This window comes from the organism of the source record quoted next, unplaced genomic scaffold, assembly GCF_019419815.1.
Source record: "Pyrus x bretschneideri cultivar Hongxiangsu unplaced genomic scaffold, Pyrus_bretschneideri_v1 Contig25, whole genome shotgun sequence".
NCBI classification, from domain to species: Eukaryota; Viridiplantae; Streptophyta; class Magnoliopsida; order Rosales; family Rosaceae; genus Pyrus; species Pyrus x bretschneideri.
The window spans coordinates 303,113-323,426 of record NW_025999557.1 but is presented as its reverse complement, the minus strand read 5'-3'; the positions used below and the strand labels follow the sequence as shown (position 1 = coordinate 323,426).

Here is a 20,314-nt window from a genome sequence, read left to right as displayed (position 1 = left end):
CTAATAATATTGACCTCTCCATTATCCCATGGAAATAAAATTTGGGAGGATCAAGGAATGAATAAAGATTGAATTGTTAGGTCATTTGTCTTATTTATTTGTTAATTTTATACTCATAACAACATTTGAACAAGTTTAAGTTTTTTCCTTAATCACGGTAGAAATTGCTATTTTTTTTTTGTAGCTAACTATGATCTCCATGCTTATTGTTCTACGTGGGCTGTTACAAAACACTCTAGAGAGTGAGCCAATTTTATTCGACCTTGGATTGGTTAAGAGAAGAAGAGCATGTGTTTTTCACAATAATCAAATTTCATTGAACTTGGGGAAATACTATTTGACCAACTAGGATTTTAGTTTGTTTGTAACTTAAGTTAAAATTGTAGTGACATTATTAATGTCTATAACCAGTGAATAACAATGGTAAACGGCTAACACGATACATCTTTAAAGGCGTGCAGCCCCCGTGATTAAAAAACAAAAAGCCCCTTCGCACACGTGTGGAGAGGCTAGTTTATAATAAAATTCTCATTCCACGTTGTCATTGTGGTTGGTGTGGAAGATGAGACAGCTCCCCACTAATTAGTTGAAATCCACTTAATTAATTTAATTTCATCCAGTTTAGATTTCCTATCACTGAATTGGTGCCTCACCTACTAATTCCTTTTTGAAAAAACAAATTAAACATCAAATAAAACTTCAAATAATAAAAATTGGCCAAGCAGAATTGTAACGTCGTTGGTAAATATTTCCTTCAAAGTCATACTAATCATCGTGCTTATACGGTGATACGGTATCTTAATCACAAGAGATCTTTTATTATATTTGAAATACGAGCATATACACCATATATCATACAAATGAAAGGACATTTGAAAAAAAAAAAAAACATTTTCTCTACTTACATAACAACATATGTCATATCACCCCGTTTCAAAGAACTCATCCCAACTACTTTAGCCAGGCTTTTCCAATGAGCCAGTGCTCGTAATCACAACTAGGAAAAAACATGGTCATCTTAGTGGACGGATGGTCGCTGAAGTTCGAACAGAGTTGAGGGGTGAGTAAGAATCGCAGACTGATTGACCCGACAACAGGTGTAGGGCAAAGCTGGGATGCCGGCAGCATAGACTGGAGGGAAAAGCCGCCGAGTTGTACTGAGACTGGTGCAGCCGAGGGAAACCAACCACATAATATAACCATACGTTCCTCTTCTGTCTAAGCTTAAAGATTGTTCATCTCAGACGTGAAAATTCCTCATCTATTAAAATCCTAGCAAACCTTAACATTCTCACTACATTTATTCATGTGTAGATTTTTTAATGAGAATTTTAATGAAAAGCTTATGGTACTGTTTATTTTAACAAAAAATCACATTTTTATACTAAAAAGTCATTCCTGATATTATTTACTTTACATTTTATTTTATCTTTATCATTAAAATTTAAAATTTTCAAACCATTTTTATTAGTTGCCTTCTTTTAATTTTAATTTTTTATCCTTGCATTTAGATGTATTAAATCATCTTAAATCTTAACTTGCCTACACACATTCACAATTCTCTTTTAGAATCCAACTTCACTCCACTTTGATTTTAGAAAGCAATTTTTGAAATGTGAGACTGATAAATAATGGAATTTTAACAAAGTCGTAAACGATTTTTTATTCAAAGTAAAATTTTCACAGATGACTGACAAATTACTAACTGCAACCTGGTTAGCAGGCTCAGTTCGTCATGGAACAGATTGAAAGGTAGCTCCTGAGTCAGTGAGACTGCAGATCCAAAAAGCGATCGCATTCCGCCAAGTTCATCAGCCAATGGATCGGGTCATCAAAGCTGCCAGAAGCTCCGGTTCTCTCAACCTCTCAAATCGCTCTCTGAGGTAACATTTCGAACGATCCGCAGTTACAGAAGACACAAAATATCATCCATCTCCACCCCCATTATCTTTGCTCCCAATTATTATCTTCTGCAATAATTCAAATTTCCATCACATTAGATTCATTGGATTCATATGGGAACTGGGTTTTTTTTTATTGTCAGGGAAGTGCCAGATGAGGTATATAAGAGTACGAGTGCAGTTGGGGACGATGAGAAATGGTGGGAGGTAATTAAATTTGTTTAATTTCTTTCTCTGAATCGTGAAATGGCCGTTTTGAATTCGCAAAGTTTGATTCTTTTCGATCGGAATTAGAGTAATGGACCCATTTGCTTGATTTCAGGCTGTGGAGCTACAGAAGCTCATTATAGCTCATAACAATATTGAATTACTGAAAGATGAGCTCAGAAATTTGCCTCTGTTAACTGTGTTGAATGTCAGCCACAACAAGCTTTCCGAACTTCCGGCTGCGATTGGGGAGTGAGTTTTGTTTGGAGTAATTTGTAGTAGTATGTGTTGTTGGTTTTGTGTTTTGTTGAAATCTCTATCCCATTTGGCAGGCTTACCATGCTGAAATCGTTAGATGTATCGTTCAACTCAATTCAGCGACTGCCCGAGGAAATTGGGTCAGCAATTTCCCTTGTCAAGTACGGTTTTCTTCTTCTCCAATCCCTACATTTTTTTTTAACACATGAAAAAACTACCAATATGTCTAATTGATTCTAAAACAAATGAGAAAGAAAGAAAGATTCAAATGGCTTTGTGTGCATGATTATGTTGTTGGTAGTTTTATGGATAGCATCCAACCAATTGAAGCTAGCTATCCTCTCTCTCTCTCTCTACATATATATACATATGTGTGTGTGTGTGTGTGTGTGTGTGTGTGCTTATCGTTATTTTTCATCAAATTAGGTTCTGCACCTATCACTATCTACTATGGCCACTTCTGGCCTTCAAGTACCATAAACCTAAAAGAAGCTGCTTTTTATTATAAATGGATTTCTTGGTCCTTGTTTGACTAGTATTGCCATAAATGCATATCAGGCTCTTGTAATTTTTATTTTTTAAAGTAAAAAATGAATATGAAATAGCCAATTATTGAAATGGAAAAAGTGAAAGAAAATCTGAAACCATTTAACCAAAGGATTTCCACCGTTCTCTAGTGGAGTGTTAAAACTGTTAAGTCCTCAATGTCGATGGTAGCATAATTACATGAAGGACATTTGATTTTTAAAATAAAGTGTCCAACTTTATTTTGATTGAAGGATATTTTTTGTGCAATTGAAACCTAGTATTTTTAAATCCACGATTATTTTTTCTGAACTTGCCTATTTTAAGTAATTCCTCATAATCAGAGAAATTTTTTGGCTGATTTTAGGATGAAATGAAACCATAACAAAAGTACGATTGTTCATCTGTTGTAACGAGCTGTCTCAATTTCCAACACTAAACTAATTGTACGAAGAGGTCATATAACATATTATTTATCTTGCATCCAATTTCCTGATTATGGTATCATTACTCTTAGTAATAACTTCAGAGTGGAACCTATCAGAAGTTTTAGGTTAATCAAGTTGTTGTGTGATCCTTCCAGATTTGATTGTTCGAACAATCAGCTGAGAGAACTCCCAAGCTCACTTGGAAGATGCTCAGATCTATCAGAATTCAAGGTAATTGCTTGAATTAGGTTGATTATTATGTGGTGGCGTAGCCATGTTGCGGGTAAAATTTGACACAGCATGTCCCACAGCCTTGTCCACAATCTTGTGGTGTGGTTGTTTAACTTTATGCCCTTTGCCCGAATCTATATGCATGTGACTGAATTTTATACGTTTTTGTATTTGTTTCATTTTATTATTCTATAAACTAGATGCCTTCAGTATGGAAGGATAATTTCATTTGTTTTTTAACATCATATCCGATTCTGATATAAAGTAAGTTATATGGTAATCTTTTTTCAGGTGTCAAATAATATTATAATCAGCTTGCCAGAAGATCTGGCGAACTGTTCAAAATTGATGAAATTAGACATGGAGGTATGAGCAAGATTGTAACTTTAGCTCCTGGGGATGATGACTTAATGCCTTTTTCTTATTTTTTTGTTCTTTTATGTAATCATTAGTAATTTGGTATTTGATAAACTTTAGGACCTAAAATGCGAAATTGTATCATCTGCCTGTGCCAGGGTAACAAGCTAACAATCTTATCCGAGAAATTGGTTGGATCGTGGACCAAGCTTACAGAACTCAATGCATGTAAATATTTACAGATTTGCTAATTCAGTGCTTACTTCTTGTTGCACATCTTTGGATATGTTGAAAAATTGTTTGTTATTGGAACCTATGCAGCTAAAAATCTGCTGGGTGGAATACCAGAGAATATTGGAGGTCTTTCTCGTCTCATTCGTCTTGACCTTCATCAGAACAGTGAGTCATTTTTTAATGGACGTACCATAAAGATTCATTTTTTGGCATGATATGGCCAATCTGTTCACCTTTTTTTTTTTTTTATAAGTTGTGAATGTTTACGAATTTTGCAGAAATTTCATCAATCCCAGTTTCAATCATGGGCTGCTCTTCTCTTGCGGAGATCTATATGGGGTAGCAGTAACATGATCCTTTTAATTTTTTGAGGATATGGAGTTTATAGATAACTTTTGCAGTAACTTAGTGCGACCCCACTTAGTGGGAAAAGGCTTTGTTGTTGTTGTTATGGAGTTTATAGATAACTTTTGCATCTTTTGAGATTTACTTGCACTTATACATCAAATTTTAGGAACAATGCATTGTCTACCTTACCGGCTGAGATGAGCGCACTTTCTCATCTAGGAACTTTAGATCTTCAATCCAACCAGGTAGGTAGAATTTCATTTTTATCTTTTTTCAGAAATGTGAAGATTGTCTTTCTTAAAACAATTGATGCCCACAAGACGTGTTTATAAATGATTTTCTTGCATCTCTCTATAATTAATGTTTTGTTGAGTTACTTGTATGAGTCTATTCAGAAGTGATCATTTTAATAGCCATCCTTTCTTTTTAGATCACACTAATTTTGCAGAAACTAAGATCTGAATACATTTTTCAGCACATGTACATGGCAATATTTTGGAATGTTTTAATCACCTGTACTACAAAGGTACCAAGGTGAGATGAGACTATTCTAACACTCCCCCTTAGTGCCAGAATTGGAGACTTGACTCTCCCCCTTCACGCTGCGTAGGAGATACAAACCCGACCGATCCATGAGGCACACCTTATCTAATACCATGTAAAATTTGCGGGTCAAACTTATCCTTAAAATCGGCATACTAGGAAAGGATGCCCATGGTTTAATATACCATCCATCTTAGGCAGTGTGGAACAGTGCTACAATCACAGACAATGACAACTTAAATCCACTTAGGCATGTTTACAGATGAGGTAAAAACTCAGTGATTATTGGTTTCTGATGCAAGAGAAATAATCTCATCATATCAGAAACTACTCAATAGGAGGGGGGGGGGGGGGGGGGGGGGGAGGGGGGAGATGATATGGATAACCCTAGCTAAGTTAGTAGAGAGACTAATTAAGATCCTAAGTAAGCTGGAATTGACTGAAGGTGACTTCAGTAATTTTCAAAAGGCAATTCGAATTAATAATGGGATCTCCTTTGGGTGCTTGACACTCCAACCTACTCCACGATTCTTCTGTTGCATGTTCTGCATCATCTTTGGATAACAAATTTTGAATTCTGTGCTAACTACTTCATGCAGTTAAAGGAGTATCCAGTGGAGGCATGTAAATTGCGTCTTTCTTTGTTGAATCTCTCAAACAATTCATTGTCTGGATTGCCCCCAGAATTGGGTAAGGTTAACAATTCATACCATTTAATCCCGTATGACTTGTGATGCTGTAAAAAAAGTCTCTTGGTAATTTCACTTTGGAAGTTATGAAGGGATCAGAATTCTACTTTTGTTGACGCAATTTACAGTTGGTTAAAAGAATTGATATTTTTGATAATCATATAAGAAAGAAAGTGGTACTTCTCATACCTTTGCCAAACATATTAGACTATGCCAAAAATTGGGGCTAATTCTTTTTGGTAAAGAAATCTTAGAATACTAAAGTGGCACAAGTTAGAGTGCACTAGTCTTAACTATATTTGCACGTCTGGCAGAGTGGGGGTGGGCGGATGGGATAATGAAATGATGAAGTTTAGTTACATATAACTCAGGAAACTCTAATGCTAGTGGGATGGCGGAGGGTGGGCAAATAGAATGATGAGTAAACCTTGGATGTTTATGTATATTATACTCAGAAAAACTCTACTACCTACCTTCTGTTATCTTTAAATCCAATTTTGCTATTCTTATGGTTAACTGATGAAAATTATTCATTGTTTAGGAAAGATGACTACGCTGCGGAAACTTTTGCTCACCGGAAATCCAATACGAACTCTTCGTAGGTGAGGCATCTTCAATCTTGGCCCATATCATTTTGTGCTTCTGTTAAGTAAGTGTTATCCAACAGATTTTTTCCTCTCCCAGCACATTGGTTTCAGGATCAACTCCTACTCTACTGAAGTATCTTCGAAGTAGACTTTCTGAGAATGAAGGTATGTTCATTTGAAAACACATGCATGACCATTTTCTTTTCTTTTTTTGCCTCTCAAACATGCTAATTTTACAATTTTTTTCCTTTCTAAAAGGGATTATAGACTAGTTTTACTGGTTGAATGTATGAAACTTGGAAAGAATTAAACATCCTAATTCTAATTTGACAACTAATAATAAGCATTCAATTCTGGAAGTATATCACATAGAAATCTACAACATTGTATGAGTTCCAAAAATTCGCCACCATGATTTACAGTATTCAACCAACTTTTGTCTTTTAAGTAAATTTAATTCAAGATTTGTGATATAGATGCTGAAGGTACAAGTACAAGAAAAGAGGACGTGATTGCCATGGCAGCTCGACTATCTATCGCTTCAAAGGTGCTGTTTTTTTATTTTTTCTAAGATAAGCTTTTTTACGAATGATCATTTTATAGCTTGATTTGCTGTCCATGTCCACCCTTTTTCCCTTTGATATTTGTATTGGTTGTTCTAGATGTCTAGTATAGAGCTCAGATTCACCCTTCTTTGTAATCTTTCTTTCTGATGCTGGAATGTTGCACTTCAAAATGGTTTTACTTTCAGGAACTTTCGATGGAAGGGGTGGGTTTGAGTGCTGTCCCATCAGAGGTATGGGAGTCGACTGAGCTCATGAAGGTTGATCTTTCTAGGAATTCCATCCAAGAGCTCCCAGTTGAACTTTCATCATGTATCAACCTTCAGGTAAAGTATCTTTATACTTATCGTGTCTTTATACTTATCGCTTGCCTGCTTGTGAGGGAATGATTGATGAAGTTCATAAAGTGAAGTGCATGTATACTGGTAAGTTTTTCCCTGACTTAGAGATACTACTAGTTACAATTATTTTGTGGCTTGACTTCTGAAGCTTTATCCATTGTCTAGGTGTAAGGCTAAATGGTGGAAAAGGTTAAGCGATAGCTTAGGAAGATGCAAATGGTTTAAATTGAAATCGTGAAGAAAACTAAGCTTTGGGCCACTGTTCCGGGGATGTGAAAAATATCTTGAGAGTAATAGATAGGCTGTTTAGGGAACTCTAAATTGGGATAAGAGGGATAGGGTTTGGTTGCAAAAGTTTCAGAGTATACAAAAAATTATAGTGAGCAACTGATAGATCTTCGTATTAGTTGAACTCCAGTTGCTTGATGTATACAAATGTGGTTATGCAGGCCTCCATAATTTGATATTTGTTTCTCCTTTCTAAGTACTTTATCTTTGTGTGAATAGTAATTGATCATACAACTTGCTTTTTTTTTTTTAAATCTGCATTGTAAGTCATCCTTATATTTGTCCAAATGTGCAGACATTAATTTTATCCAGGAACAAGATTACAGACTGGCCAGGTGCAATTTTACAGTCGCTTCCTAATCTTTTGTGTTTGAAGCTGGACAATAATCCCCTAAGACAGGTAAATACATGTAGCTGGTCCAATCGTCATTTTCTTGTCTTGTCAATATATTTTCATGAGTTACTAGAGTTTTAGTAAACAAAGAAGGGATGTGGTTCATGACAAATACAATTCTCGCGACAAACCTTTTTATACCATGATATATAATATGACCAATGTATTCCAAAATCTTAATCTGTCAAGTAATGGGTCAAACATTGTATATCAAACGAAAAGATGTGAGTACCCTCCTTATTTCTTGACTTGTAGATTCCACCAGATGGATTTCAAGCAGCCCCTATGCTTCAGATTCTAGATCTAAGTGGTAACGTGGCTTCATTGCCAGAGCATCCTGCATTTTCTAGCTTACCACATTTGCAGGAGCTTTACCTGAGGTTAGTGAACTTATGACACACACACACTCACACATAGAGATAATATATGAATGTGTTGCGTGCTTGTAGATATTGAAGTTCCTAATAACATACACTGCTGTTTGCATACATCTATTTTCGTTGTTTCTGTTTTAGGCTAAGCTACATCTTTTTTCACTTGATAGACGAATGCAGCTGAGAGAAGTTCCATCGGAAGTCTTGAGTTTGCAGCAACTGCGGATCCTTGACTTAAGCCAAAATTCCCTCCAATCGGTTCCAGTGGTAATATATTCCTTGCCTAAGAAACAAATATACATGTAATATCTCGAAATTTAAAAGTGTGTAAGCAGACTGCTGTAGAGGTTTTATGATATTAGTGGTAGATACTTTATGAGTTTAAAGGGGGGTCATAATTTCATGAGGCGATAGGAGGGAGGGTTGGATTTATCCCTTTGCATAAAATTTCTTTAAAAGAACTTGAAAGCAAATAAAAGAGAAAAAAAGCTAATTGTTGTAACCATGCCTGCTAGTCTTGGAGGCACCCTGAGAGGAATAGCTGTGGCTGTCATTAGGGCATATAGTACAAATTAAGTTTTTATGTACAAATTAGTATTTATAAAATAGGAATAAGAACTTGTTAAACGATGAAATATTATTGTATACAAAAAAAAGAACAATCATTCTTTAGAACTTAAATTTTAATAAACGGAGGTATTCTTAAAATGACATCTCTAACTTTAGGTCATTTTCTTGTCCCAAGAGCCTTTGTTCATGTGGCACTGTGAGTAGTTGGGTAAAAGTTTAGGTCCTAGGTTCAAGTCTCATCTGATAAAAGAAAAAGCTGTATTTTTATTCACCTAATGTATTTCCATATTTCACGTCGCATATAGTACAAATTAAGTTTTTATGCACTTCAGAAAAAATGGACACCTCAAAATCCTGGGGCTCGCCTTTGGCAGTCCAAGGAAATGCTCTAAATGTCAGATTTTGGTTCTCAGTTCATATATCATGTCCTTCAAAGAACTTCTTTCCTTCTTGTGGTACGTTAATTGTGATCTGAATTCTTGATTATCCCTGTTAATATTGGTGTGCAGGAGTTCAAAAATCTTACTTCACTCACTGAGCTGGGCCTATCTGACAATAACATATCGACGCTTCCCCCGGAGTTGGTCAGTACATGAAGATCTTTCACAAATGTTTTGATTTCTTAGGTTGTGACAACTGACTTCTTGATTATAGAGAACAAAAGATTCTGTAGACTCATATGATTGACTATATAAAAAGATCGGATATAGAGCTTTACCCAACTTGCAGGGAGATTTCTCATTTCGAGCCCTGGTCGCAATGATGTAAACATTGCACCAGAACTTATGTTACTAGAAGTATGGTCCTGCAATGGTTGGGGTCGGTCCTGATGAAAGTAACTAAAAGATAATTGATTGAATTGTTTCTTTTGTAGCTAAGATTTTCTTCATTAATGGATTGCCTTACGTCTTCCCTAAGCTGTCTACTAGCTCACATAATGTATTTGATTTATTCTAATCTAAAGCGTTCCTTTGATCAGGGGTTGCTTGAGCCTAGCTTACAAGCCTTGAGACTTGATGGGAATCCATTAAGAAGGTATGCTACTTTTTCCTCATTTCCTATTAGTTTCTGGAGGGTTTGATGTCATTCCGTATTTTTGTGGTGTTGAACTTAAATAGTACAAAATTTTGCTGCGCATATAAAAGAAAAGGACTCGGAGATAAGTTTTAGGTCAGTCAAGTTACTTTAGGATTGTCGCTGGCTCAATGCCTAGCTCCTTAATTATCTGGGAAATGCGGTTAAGTATGTATGGAAATCACCTGTGTGTGGCCTGATCTACAGTGGACAAAAATGCAAGGCAACAGTACATCTATTAGCCTAAGACAGCTGGAGGCGTGATCCCATGCTCAAAATATGTCTGCTTGAGTTCTTACAATGATGCAACCTGGATAGTCTCTTGCTATCAATTTCTTTATTTCATTAGGAAGTTGAAATTTTCTTCTAAGAAGAAAAAAGATATTAACAGTAAAAATGTCAGCGAGGCAATACATTCCGTCCAATTGCGTGCTAATCAGTCGGGCTCCTACTGAAACGTCAATCCATTGATTATAGAATGATACCTGTTGAATATACTTCATTTCAACGATTAACGGAGTTCTAAATTCCTTGCTGTTCCTATGCATCATTGGCCCTTCTCATGTTATTCATATGTACTTGAACAGCATCCGGAGGACGGTTTTAGATAGAGGAACCAAAGCTGTTCTGCAATATCTCAAGGACAAAATTGTTGAAGACTAGCATCTTTTGCATTCGCTCCCTTCTTGTCCAGATTCGTTCCACTCTTTTCATGTGACCAAGATCTTGATCTGAAGACCGCAACACTTGTACTGCTCGGTGTATCGCAGCTTTGTATCATTTGAGTGTATGATTAGTATTCTTCACTTTCGGATGCCCGCCAAATTAAATTCCAGATCAATTGTATGTTTGTTTGTTTGTTTGTTTTTTGGGTGTTGTCGTTGGAGCTTTCGTTGGACCTTGACTTGTGGGTGCATGTGAATTTTACCAATACACACATTTTAATTTTTACAGATAAATAATATTATTGACAGCGGAGTATATATTTTGCCTGTTCTTGTAGCACGGACTCGCACGACAACTTAACTTGATGTTAAGACGGAATATAGAGAAATGGGTACTTTGACATGCTAAGGAATTTTCAATGTGACGGGATTTAAAGAGGGAATTTAGGTGTTAAGGAAAGTGATTTTACTTTGAATTTTGGTGATTTTCAAGTTAATGTCATGGAAAAATAGGTGACCATCTTTTGTATATTTTGAAGCGTAGTACAACTCACATACCTCTTTTCACCTTTCACTCTTTTTAATTTTTGTCTATTAATTTTCTTTAATTTATTCGATTCAACGATCGTAAATTGATGCGTGAGAGGTAAAATAAGTGTGGATAGCACTATCCTCAAAGTTGTTATTCCAACTTTGAAATTGCACTATCCTCTAAGTTGTTATTCTAGCTTTGACATTTATGAACATCGGCTGAAGCTCAAGCTCTTCGGGATGCTTTGCTCTTGGCCAATCAACGTTAAATCAGGAAAATTGTGGTGGAAGGCGACTCGAAGATTGTTATTGATGCAGCTTCGGAAAAATATGCGGTATCGTGGATTTGGTGAAATGGAATCAAGTCTTTAGAGAAGCAAACTTCATAGTAGATGCTATTATAGTCCTTGAGCATAATTGTACTAATTTATATGTTTGGGATGGGTATGTTCTTGCCCAAGCAAAAAACGCTCTTTTGTATGACTCTCGAGACCTTGAGTGTTACTGAGGATTCTCCTTAAATTAATCTCCTTCTTCCTAAAATAAAAAAATAAAATAAAATAAAATTGAAAAAAAAGGGAATTTCACAATAACACGGGTAAAAGTAAAAGTTAACACAGTAAAATTGTGACTCACTCTGGCCTATGGGCTTGAAAACTGAGTAGGAGAACAGAGAGAGAGAAAGAGAGGAGAGAGAGAACCACCACCGCCGCAATGGTTTTGCAAGTCACCGTCGAGCCCGAACGCACCCACGCCTTCACTGTTCGCATGGACTCCCACCGCATCCTGACCGTCGTCACCTACGACCCCTCCGTCATCACAGAGTGGCTAAAGTAAGTCCTCAAGTCCCCCAACACCAAAAATGGCATCGTCCTCGCCGATTTCAAGGCGGAGGACGATTACACCAGTAGCTTGGGACTCAAGGAATATCCGTACCAACTCCTCACCCTCAACATTGGGTCCCACACCCTCATCTACCACCTCCATTTCACCTGGAACCACAACAAGGTCACACCGCGGTCCCTCATCTTCTTCTTCCAAGACCCTAGGGTTTTCATAGTTGGCCGCGACATGGCCACCGTCTCACGGAGGCTCAAAGCTCACAACCAGATCGAGATCAGGAACACCGTCGACCTCAACGAGCTAGCGGTCAAGAGGATGAAGAGAGACGACCTTGATCTCGGGCGGCTAACGAAGGCTGTGCTTGGGAACGAAGGCTGTGCTTGGGAAGGAAGTGGATGTGATTTGGCTTGAGAAGGAGGTCGAGTGGTTTGGCTATCAATATCGGTGGGAACTCAGAGCTGAGAAGGTCAAGTTCTCCACAGTCGACTCATATATGTGCTTCTTGATCGCTTCGGAGCTGATCCACGCCATTGATTTCAATGTTGCTGGTGTTAAGAAGAAAAAGAAGAAAGGTAAGAAGTAAATCCGCATTGCGATTTGTGCGTGATGATTTGACCATACATATGGATTATCTCTCAGTTGATTTCGGTTTTAGTAGTCTGACCAAATCTGTGTCGTTTGGTTATTTTAGTTTGCATTTTATAGTTTTACATTGCTGATTGATGAGATGGTGCTGAAATTTGTTGAAACAAATCTCAGCTCAACCAACTACTAGCGTAGTAGGTGTAAACTTTTAACAAAAGGTATAATCCATCCTAGTTTCTTTACCTAGGATAAATCCTGCATTAAAAGAATTTAAAGTAAATTTTTTTTTTCCTTTAAAAAAAAAAAAAAAGAATTATAAGGTAAAAAAAAAAAAAAAAAAAAAAAAAAAAAACCCTTAAGAAGTCCTCCCGCGGCTGGGCTGCAATTGCAGGTGGAATGCAGAATGTGAATACTTTATTAAGCACGATTCCAAGCTGATGATCGACCCCAATTGACAATTCGAAGTCATCCATCCTTCATTGATATATATGCCAAGAGAAACATAAACAATATTGTATAAGTACAAATTAGTCTAGTTTTTTTTTTTTTTTTTTAAGATTAATTATAGAGAGAAACAAATGCATTTAGTACTCACCAATCAGCAGCCGATCCTGCTTTGACAGAATTAAGCCCCTGATCATATCCGTTTTGTGATGTCTAAACCTTGTTCATCAGTGGCTCCGCGCTTCTTGGGTTCCATCCAAGGACTAGGAATCCATCAGGTTTCGTAGTTCGACGCATGTAAATGGTTTGGCACACCCACTGCACGGTGATGCTAATCCCAAACAGACAGGCAAAAGTGACATGATCTTTCAGGTATAGCATCATATCCATGTAGGAGCCCATGTCATCGGAAGTGACCAGATAAATATTTGGAACGGTAGGAATGGTAAACAGTTTATTCTCCGTACTGGAGATCACATATCCATATGGATTGGTGGTTCTTGAATCAACCACTACAAAGATGTAGTTTCCCACGAGTATGCAAAATTTAACATTCTATGAGAACCTTCCGGATAGACTGAAACAATATGAGCACAATTCCTAAATAAAAACCCATCAATCTTTAAACATTCCATATAAACTCAAAATTCAATGGAAATAAAAAGTAACCTATTAAATCAGATAATTTATAACATATGCCACAGCCCTTCTATTGTTTTCTCACCTTCACTAGTTTATGTTTTATTAATATATTTGTCTTGGTGTGTCAATTTCCTTAGGCAACAAGTAGTAGTGCGTACTAAGCACTCTTTCAAGCTGGACGTATGAAGCTTAGGTGATAATTAAACGCTAAGTGCATGCAATTAGTACAAACCAGCAGTGTTATTAAGAACCCTATCATATAATTATTGCTTAAGCATAAGTCCAAATCCACAGGAAGCGTGTTATACGCTAAATGCATTTGCTAGGAAATTAATAAACCCCTTGTATGAACATTTTTTTGTCCATTAACGGTCTGAACTTTTTCATTTATTTTTCAGTTTTTAATTTGAAATTTGGGCGCTCAATTATTCAAAAACATCCGAATAAAATATAATAGGTACATTCAAAGTGTTGTATAAGGTAAAATGTACTAATCATCTTCGTGTCATACTGGGATTCACCATCAATGTGGCCTTAGTTGTAACTTATACGACTATAGTTCTCTACCTAACCAACTACTAGCCTAGTCGGTGTGAAACTTTAATAAACATACTACTAGCCTAGTCGGTGTGAAACTTTGAAACTTTAATAAACATACTACTAGCCTAGTTGGTGTGAAACTTTAATAAACATAAAATAACATGTGTGCGTTCTCAACTTAATCAACTACTAGCCTAGTCCGTGTGAAATTTTAACAACCATTAAATAACATGCACGCCTCAGTTGTAATCTAATGAACTTAAACATAATTATAATTCTCAACTTAACCAACTACTAGCCTAGTTGTGGTATGAAATTTAAACAATCGTAAAAGAACATACGTTCCTTATTTGTAATCCAATGAACTTAAACATAATTATAGTTCTCCACCTAATACAAAGGGTACACAACAAACTAATCTATAAAGCTGGAATACCAGAGGTCCATCCCGGTCTCTCTACCTAATCTATATCCTGCATTAAAAAAAATTAAAGTAAATTTTTTTTCCCTTCTTTAAAAAAAAATAAAGAAAAGAATTATAAGTTAATAAAAATTACCCTTTAGAAGTCCTCATGCGTTAGTGTCAACAATTGTAGGCCGAAAGTAGAAGGAGAATACTTCATTAAGTACAGTTCCGAGTTGATGAACGACCCCGGTGCAAAATACAAAGTTACCAATTCTTATATACCAACAGATACATAGTTTGTTTTATAAAATAAATAAAAAGATTAATTAGGAAGAAAAACTATTGCATTTGGTATACTCACAAATTGGCAACTGATCCTACCTTGAGAGGATTCAACCCCTGATCATATTTTCCTAGTGTTGTCTCAACACGACCACAACACTTTGCGGTTCCATCCAAGGACTAGGAATTCAGCTTGTTTCGGAGTTTCACAGAAGTAAATACTTTGGGAAACCCACTGCACCGTGATGGCCACCCCATCCAAAATAGCCAAATTGATCCATATATTTCTCTGCCGTATATAAGCTTCATACATCTAGCCTGAAATAATAGGTTATTTTATTTCCATTGAAGTTTGAGTTTAGTTGGAATGTTTAAAGATTGGTTGGTTCTTATTTAGGAATTGTACTCATATTGTTTCAGAGTATCCAAAGGGTGCCCACGGCACTCTAAATTTTGCATACTTCTGGAGAAAATTTTATTTTCGTGGTGGTTGACTCAAGAATAACCAAACCAAATGGGTTCGTGCTCTCTAATACGAAGACAAAGTTGTATGGGCTTACTAACGCTCCAAATATCTATCTATCTATCTATCTAGCCACCTTCGGGAATGTGAGCACCTACATAGATGTGATGCTTTTTGACAAGCGGGCCTTGCCGATGTCGCTTGATAGTTGGGTTTTTTGGAATTCTTTCGGGTTTTCGGGTTGAAGGTTGGGGGTTTGAAGTGGATTTTGGAGGTGGTGGGAGAGGTCTGAAGATGGGAGAGAGGAGAGGAGAGGAGAAGAAGCAGCGCCCTTTCTTGAAGCTGATTAAAACAATTGAAAGAGAGGTGTTTACCAGAAAGTATAGAGAGAGGCGCACGATTTGGTGCGATATTCAAAAATATAACAGGTAAAATATTTCACAAACAAATGGCATCCAACTAGGACACATTGACAAGCCAAATGTTTTATAGTCGATGGCAGACTTCAAAAATATTCAAAACATGATAGAAACAATATTAAAAAATATAACAGGTACAATATTTCACGAACAAATGTTTTAAAATATAATAGAAACAATATTCGACCCCCAACACCATCTTCAATAGTTGGGCTAAAAGATAAATTTTTTAGCTCGAAAAATTTAGCTTTTAGCCCAGAAACAATTTTTTTGCTCCAGCCATTCTAGCATAAAATTTTAGCCCGGAATTATTAAAGAATAAATTTAGGCTATTTTTTTTTTGTTAAATTAAATTTTAAAAAAAAATAGATATGTAGATTATCGTAAATTAATTTTATGAACATTTTAATTTAAAAAAAATTTAAATTCCAATAAATATTGGGTGGAATCCACTCCGATTTCTAGGCTAAATTTTGGGGGGAATTTGGTATTGATTTAACATTTAGCATTTAGCCCAAAATTTTCCCTTAGGTTGGAGTGGGTTTGTGTCACATCCCGGCCCGGGGGCGAATCACTTCCCGGGCCCGCTCCACCACCGTAGCACGATATTGTCCGCTTTGGGCTTACCATTCCCTCACGGTTTTGTTTTTGGGAACTCACGAGCAACTTCCCAGTGGGTCACCCATCATGGGATTGCTCTAGCCCTCTTCTCGCTTAACTTCGGAGTTCCTACGGAACCCGAAGCCAGTGAGCTCTCAAAAGGCCTCGTGCTAGGTAGAGATGATAATATACATATAAGGATCAGTCCCCTGGGCGATGTGGGATGTCACAATCCACCCCCCTTAGGGGCCCGACGTCCTCGTCGGCACATTTCCGGCCAGGGATTGGCTCTGATACCAATTTGTCACATCCCGGCCCGAGGCGGATCACTTCTCGGGCCCGCTCCACCACTGTAGCACGATATTGTCCGCTTTGGGCTTACCATTCCCTCACGGTTTTGTTTTTGGGAACTCACGAGCAACTTCCCAGTGGGTCACCCATCATGAAATTGCTCTAGCCCTCTTCTCGCTTAACTTCGGAGTTCCTACGGAACCCGAAGCCAGTGAGCTCCCAAAAGGTCTCGTGCTAGGTAGAGATGATAATATACATATAAGGATCAGTCCCCTGGACGATGTGGGATGTCACAGTTTGGGGGAAAATTTTGGGGGACTAATTTGGCTTTTAGCCCACCATTGAAGTTGGTATAAGGAGGATGAAAATGAAAATGGCTTTGACCCACCAAACGACCCCAAACCAGATCTGGGCGCACAAGTGGAAAGTTCCCCAGAAAAGTCGATGGCAGACTTCGATTTGAGAACCTTAGCACCAGGAAAGAATGGCAGAAGTGTCTCCGACCCGCCAACAGCCCCAAAACCAAAAACAAAACCCCGAATCGGACCCAAATTAAAGAGAAAACCTTGATAAGGGCACCAAACGGATATGGGATGGAGGCCCAACGCCCAAAGCAGCGCACAAAACGTTAAGGGAGGGAGGAGAGAGCAGTGCCTACATGGTGGAAGAGAAGGGAAAGAAACGTGGATGGGGGAAGGAAAAACGGTGAAGAAAAAACGCAGAGAGAAAAATGGGCAGTGGAGCAGAAGGAGCAAAAGGAAAAACAAAGTGAAGAAAGGAAGGAGAGGGAAGCTAGGAGGGGAGATAGGGATGTGCTTTCGTAATTAGAATTATATGCCTTATTTTAGATTTTTTTAATTAAATATTTGTTATTTTTTAATTTTTGATTAATGTTTTTACTTTTAGTTAAACTTTATATTTCAGATATATTCTTAATTTAAGTATTTTATAAATTCTTTTAAATCTATTTTTATGTAAAAAAAATGCACTCAATAATATTCATTAATTTATTGTTATTTTTATGGAATCTCATCCCCTCCTCAATTTAAGGATTCAATTATATTTACTGAGATTCAAGATTAATTGAATGAAATATAGTTTTTTCAATTTCCAACTCAACATTTTATATAGATTATAAAAAAAAAAACAATATAAATGGTCTTCACAAATCAAGTCAAGTCTTTATGTAGAAAAAAAAAAAACTAACTGACGAAAGAGCCCCCAAAACTCGCCCCCAAAAGTCGTTTAAGATCCTCTCCAATTATTTTGACAAAGCACGGGGTTTTATTCTTTCTACTAATATTAAGTCTTAAGATTTTTAAAGTCGTCTTTATGTAGAAAAAAAAAAAAACTAACTGACAAAAGAAAGCAAACAATATTCTCTTCGGATCATTTTAGTGATGATTTGTATATTGTGTTCGTTTATCGTATATCATATAATTAGTTTTTTATTAAATATTATTTGTATCTAATTTTAAATAAAAATATTTAAAATAATTTCTGAAGATGATTTAAGAATCTCTGAAATCGTTAAAAAGAGAATCCATCGAGTTCGGATTTGAAGGAAAGTAGAGATTACAGTGAGCCAAGGACTTGATGTCACCGTGCTCGACATGTATTTTTGGTCAGCGCCACTGGTGGCACTGAATTTGTAGCCAGACGAGTGTTGTCTGTGCATGGATACGCGCCAAGGCGTGTGACTTGTTACACGATTCTTGAAATTGGTCGTTGCAATGAATATTGTTATCCGAGATTGGGGGTACATGGATACGCGCCGAAGGTCGAATTCAATCGGATTTATCTTTGAAAGACAAAATAATGGGCCTTTATGGGCTGTCCAATCTTTGGACCATGGATGAGCCATGAAGCTTCGAATTCCCGATTGGGTTTTTCATCATTTTTAATTCAGCCATATTTATTAATCTTTACCTCCTAAGACCAACTTCAATGGTGGGCTAAAAGCCAAATTACTCCTCAAAATTTCCCTCCAAACCCACTCTAACCCAAGGGAAAATTTTGAGCTAAATGCTAAATGCTAAACCAATGCCAAATTCCCCCCGAAATTTAGCCCAGAAATCGGGATGGATTCTACCCAATATTTATCGGAATTTAAATTTTTTTAGATTAAAATGTTCATAAAATTAATTTACGATAGTCTACATATATATATTTTTAAATTTAATTTAACAAAAAAAATAGCCTAAGTTCATTTTTTTATAATTCCGGGCTAAAATTTTAGAATAGAACGGTTAGAGTAGAAAAGCTGTTTTTGGGCTAAAAGCTAAATTTTTCAGGCTAAAAAATTTGACTTTTAGCCCAACCATTGGAGATGGTCTAAAATTATCGTTTAATCTCACTTTATCTTTGAAACTGAATTTGTCTCATTTTATCTTCTAAAATTTCTAAAATCGAGTCATTTCACCTCATTTACATTCAAGTTGGTAAAGATTTAGCGGTTTTTGAATTTTATGATATCATACATTGCCAATCACAATACCTCATTTTTACCAACATTGATACAAGGAGGATCCTTCTTAGATCCTAGAATCATACATTTCATAATTTATCCTAAGTATAACAAATGATAAGATTCAGCGTATGCTTGCCTTTAAAATTTGGTAAGTGCCCCAATAGCCAAAAGAATCAAACTTTCTCTCTTAGTTGCATGCCCTTAAAATTTGGTAAGTTCCCAATAGCCAAAAACATCCATCCATTTGTAGCAGGAGGTGAAGCTACGTGGGTGCAAGGAGGTGTAGTCACACCTCTGCTCGCCAAAAATTGAGGAATCGCCCCTCTGTTTCTGGGCTTGACGGAGAAAGTGAAGTTATGCAGCCTACGTTGTTGTTGCAGGATTTCTTTTTATTAAAAAATATCCAGGTCCAGTTACTTAATACTACGGTGTAGTAGTATTCTTCTTCATTTGTAAGAGGTCTTAGGTTCGATTCTTGTCAAAGGTGAATTCGAATCATACTATTGTTAGCCCATTGTGAGGCTAAGTCTACTCCATCTCGTATAGGGGTGGGTTGGAAAAACCAAACAAAAAGTGTAAAATCAGACCTAACCGAACCAAAGTATAGGCAAAACAATGTCTTTTTATATTTAATTATAAATTAATGATTTGTTTTTTTCCTTGAACGGCGTCGTTCAGTCACTCTCTTCAGTCTGAAACCTTAAACAAATCGATCGATCGATCGATTCCCTTCCCTTTCCCTTATCCCTCTCCTCTGTACTCTCACTCTAGACTATCTCCTTCCCAGCTTCGCCGCTCTTCCACTTCATCTTCTTCCTTCCCAACGACTTGCGACCTTCGACCTGTCTCACACATCTCGTCGACACGACGTCGTCTCACTCTCAATCTCTCACCCCCGTGACCCGCGCACGACCCACGACTTCCTCTTGCCGTTTCGAGTCTCGACCCATAAATTTCCTCCTTTGCAAGGTTAGTCTCTCACCCAGTCACCCTCGTGATGCGTTTTGCAGTTTTTTATTTTTTATTATTTTTATTTTTTTCAATTTCATTGGTTCTGACATGTAGCTTTTCGATTTCATGGATTTTGTAATTTGTTTTGGGTATGCTGGATTTGGTTGGGTAATTTCATTTCTAAACAACATTATTAAACTATTATTTGAGGTTTGATTAATTTGTGAGAATTTTTGGTTCTGCACTGCAATTTGTCTTGGGTATGCTGGG

General features: G+C 36.8%; 1 protein-coding gene and 1 long non-coding RNA gene across 3 annotated transcripts; one reads left to right on the top strand and one right to left on the bottom strand.

Moving 5' to 3' along the window:
* The first annotated feature begins 1,515 nt into the window (after nt 1–1,515).
* Nucleotides 1,516–10,898, top strand: LOC103966961 (plant intracellular Ras-group-related LRR protein 6). Of its 2 annotated transcripts, XM_048586884.1 has the most exons (22): nt 1,516–1,615; nt 1,724–1,883; nt 2,045–2,108; nt 2,224–2,360; nt 2,441–2,527; nt 3,475–3,550; nt 3,842–3,916; nt 4,066–4,135; nt 4,229–4,306; nt 4,420–4,480; nt 4,656–4,734; nt 5,632–5,722; nt 6,263–6,323; nt 6,406–6,473; nt 6,785–6,855; nt 7,060–7,197; nt 7,796–7,900; nt 8,150–8,274; nt 8,439–8,535; nt 9,348–9,422; nt 9,818–9,873; nt 10,500–10,898. In XM_048586884.1, exons 2-22 carry the CDS (start codon nt 1,819–1,821, stop codon nt 10,573–10,575), a joined length of 1,755 nt encoding a protein of 584 aa, XP_048442841.1. In that variant the 5' UTR covers nt 1,516–1,615; nt 1,724–1,818; the 3' UTR covers nt 10,576–10,898. The 2 variants fall into 2 exon arrangements, with proteins under 2 accessions (XP_048442841.1, XP_009378474.2); XM_009380199.3 differs by lacking the exon at nt 1,516–1,615 and having other exon boundaries at nt 1,652–1,883.
* Nucleotides 10,899–12,324: 1,426 nt separating this feature from the next.
* On the bottom strand, nt 12,325–14,125 carry LOC125478582. Its single transcript, XR_007259395.1, has 3 exons — nt 13,132–14,125; nt 12,890–13,010; nt 12,325–12,496 (listed from the first exon to the last, which is right to left on the bottom strand). It is a non-coding gene; the product is annotated as an uncharacterized LOC125478582 (long non-coding RNA).
* Between the last annotated feature and the right edge of the window lie 6,189 nt (nt 14,126–20,314).

What these genes read in the sequence shown, in the direction of transcription:
- LOC103966961 (XM_048586884.1), top strand. Translation starts at nt 1,819, where the DNA reads ATGGATCGGGTCATCAAAGCTGCCAGAAGCTCCGGTTCTCTCAACCTC. An exon ending in TGATGAAATTAGACATGGAG is followed by an intron (nt 3,917 to 4,065) that starts GTATGAGCAAGA and finishes TGCCTGTGCCAG; the next exon opens with GGTAACAAGCTAACAATCTT. An exon ending in CCCTCCAATCGGTTCCAGTG is followed by an intron (nt 8,536 to 9,347) that starts GTAATATATTCC and finishes ATTGGTGTGCAG; the next exon opens with GAGTTCAAAAATCTTACTTC.